The sequence below is a fragment of the Raphanus sativus genome, chromosome 4 (assembly GCF_000801105.2).
Source record: "Raphanus sativus cultivar WK10039 chromosome 4, ASM80110v3, whole genome shotgun sequence".
Lineage (NCBI taxonomy): Eukaryota > Viridiplantae > Streptophyta > Magnoliopsida > Brassicales > Brassicaceae > Raphanus > Raphanus sativus.
In genome coordinates this window covers 6113112-6116082 of record NC_079514.1, presented here as the reverse complement: position 1 = coordinate 6116082, position 2971 = coordinate 6113112, and the positions used below count along the sequence as shown (strand labels likewise).

Here is a 2971-nt window from a genome sequence, read left to right as displayed (position 1 = left end):
TTATTTTAATTTTGTGTATATGCTTTGCATCTTTTAAGTATGTTTTTTGCATCTATGCGGTTGGTTATAAACTTCCTGTTCAATTTTGTAGCTAACATGTAAGCATAAAAACAAACTCAAACTCCAAAAGAAAATCATCAAGCCAATAATAGGCATGGACTCTTTTATCAAAAATAATAATAGGGATGGACATAATAAGCAGATACCATGGTATGAACACAACATTTATTCGATTTTGTTTAAAAGAAAAAACTAAATGGAGACGTATATTAATTGAGAAACCGAGGACGGCAACGAACCATATTGACTTCCCCTCTTCTTCAATGCCTATATATACTTCGTACTTTCCATTACGTACCATACGACCTTTGTTTCTCTCTTTCTCATAATTCCATTTAAACTTTCAGATTAGCTCGTTATTGATAAAAGCAGATTGACCAACTTCTTGTGATTAATCATTAATCATCAAAAACGTCGAATGGCACGATCACCTTGTTGCGAGAAGAACGGACTCAAGAAAGGGCCATGGACTTCAGAGGAAGACCAGAAGCTAATTGAGTATATCCAGAAACATGGATATGGTAACTGGAGAACCTTCCCTAAAAAAGCTGGTATGTTTCTTAATTTTCAATTTAAATCATGTTTTTAGTAAAAATATTCTCCATTTGTAATAAATTAATAATTTTGTGTCGTCTTCTAATTATCAGGTTTGCATAGATGTGGAAAAAGTTGTCGATTAAGGTGGACTAACTATCTCCGACCAGATATAAAACGAGGAAGATTCTCCTTCGAAGAAGAAGAAACAATTATTAAACTTCATAGTTTTTTAGGAAACAAGTGAGTTTAACTTTTTTTTTCTTTTTTTTTACCAAAGAAAACTTTCTTTTTGTCGGACAGTATTTACTTTGAACTAATCAAGATTCTTATGTTTATTCTTTTTATAGATGGTCTGCAATTGCGGCGCGTTTGCCTGGAAGAACTGATAACGAGATCAAAAACTTTTGGAACACACATACAAGAAAGAAGTTACTAAGAATGGGGATCGATCCAGTGACTCACAGTCTTCGACTTAATCTCCTCGACATCTCAACCATCTTAGCATCATCTCAATACAATTCCTCTTCGCATCACGTGAACATGTCAACACTCATGATGGATTCTCATCGTCAGCAGCAACAATATCCATTGGTTAACCCCGAAATACTCAAGCTCGCTACTTCTCTCTTCTCCCAAAACCAAAACCAAAATCAAGTGGTGGATCATGACCCAAGCACCCACGTAAACCAAACAGGAGTAAACCAATACCAAATCAACCATCAAGAACTCCAGTCTTACTTGCCGCCATTCCCCAATGAAGCTCAGTTTAATGACATGGACCAACAGTTCAATGGTTTCGGAGAACATACTCTCGTTTCGAATACGTCGGTCCAAGATTGCAATATTCCAACGTTTAACGTTTATGAAAGCTCTGGTTTTGTGCTAGATCCTTTTTATTCAGATCAGACTTTCAACTTCGCTACCTCAGTCTTGAATACACCATCCTCGAGCCCCACTATGTTAAACTCATGCTCCACAACTTACATCAACAGTAGTAGTGACAATATTGAAGATGAAAAGGAACACCATTGCAATAATCTTATGAAGTTTGATATTTCCGACTTCTTGGACGTTAATGGTGTTATCATATAAATTCAAGAAATAAAAATCATTGTTGGATAGTCTTTGTTTTACTTTTTGTAAAATTAAGATTTGTTTTATGTCTATTTGCATTTGTTTTTACATGTAAAATACCATTCGTTTTCTTGTTGTACTTATGTTTTAGAGGTTATTTACTACTATTTTCAATAATGGAGTTTCCATTATTTATTTCCACTTTATATTTAAATATTTATATTTGGCCGGATTTACTTTTACATATGCATAGTCTCCTCTCAAGGTTATAATGGACTCAATGATATGAGATGCTAAAATTTCCTGATATAGACATGAAATACATATTTTAATAATTACATTATTGACTTATGTCATGTTTCCCAAAAGGTATTAATGGGAACGTATGAGCCAAACAAACTTGTAGGTCCAAATGATTCACCATATAACCTGTATATTTTTATACGTATTCCACTTTTATGATCACAAGATCAACCACATGCATCCCAGCAAAATCTTAAGTAATATTTTAAATTACTTATTAATTACATTGGTATTTCATTTCATATCATCTCTACAACTCGGAGACTACGAGTAATTGAAAAGACTACAAGACGCAAAGACAAGAAACACAAATAGAGCTACCTTAAAAAAAAAACACAAATAGAAGTTATAGAACTATAGAAGTTAATGGGTTTTTGAGCTTCTATACGCCCAAAAGTTAAAAAAAAAAAATACGTGCAAAAGTTAAAGGGGTCATTACTATTGTATTATTACATGGGATTACAAAAGTACCTAATGGATTGATGACACGCGTCGATGAATTGGCATGTATTTAATGAAAAAAGAGAGCCTCCGTATAATTGAAATCACGGCGTAGGTTTTTGTAATCGCTTTACACGCGTATGTATCAGACACCATTAAGACAGGAACACGTGGAACTCAATAATAGATATGTAGGTCCGGCTTGTTAATAGTTGTTATGTGTTGAACGATGGTTTTTGGATGAGCTGTTAATTTCTGACTCCTAGATTGGACATAAACACTGATCGAACAAATGCTGTGATTTTGACATGATTATTTTCTCTGTCATGTGTATTGTTTTTCAATGGACCTTCTAAAAGCCTTTTAGTAAAAGGTATACATGTCTGATGTCTCTCTCTGCCAACTAGTTATTGCTGTAGATTATACGATGACTTCTTTGGCGGTTCCGTTCTTCATTTAGAGACCATAGTGATTTTTTTTTGGTAAAAACCATAGTGATTTTTTGATCACTACTTCGTAGTTCATAAAGCAAAGTCTTATGTTTATGTACGTGTTT

The 2971-nt window shown here is 33.8% G+C and overlaps 1 protein-coding gene across 1 annotated transcript; it reads left to right on the top strand.

Annotated features, from left to right (window-relative positions):
* Positions 1–320: 320 nt before the first annotated feature.
* On the top strand, positions 321–1881 carry LOC108850102 (transcription factor MYB102). Its single transcript, XM_018623684.2, has 3 exons — positions 321–611; positions 708–837; positions 945–1881. Exons 1-3 carry the CDS (start codon positions 479–481, stop codon positions 1687–1689), a joined length of 1008 nt encoding a protein of 335 aa, XP_018479186.2. The 5' UTR covers positions 321–478; the 3' UTR covers positions 1690–1881.
* Positions 1882–2971: the final 1090 nt, after the last annotated feature.

Excerpts from the sequence above, each read along its gene's own strand:
- LOC108850102 (XM_018623684.2), top strand. The coding sequence starts at position 479 with ATGGCACGATCACCTTGTTGCGAGAAGAACGGACTCAAGAAAGGGCCA. Across the intron at positions 612-707 it reads AACCTTCCCTAAAAAAGCTG|GTTTGCATAGATGTGGAAAA; the intron begins GTATGTTTCTTA and ends TCTAATTATCAG. Across the intron at positions 838-944 it reads CATAGTTTTTTAGGAAACAA|ATGGTCTGCAATTGCGGCGC; the intron begins GTGAGTTTAACT and ends TTCTTTTTATAG.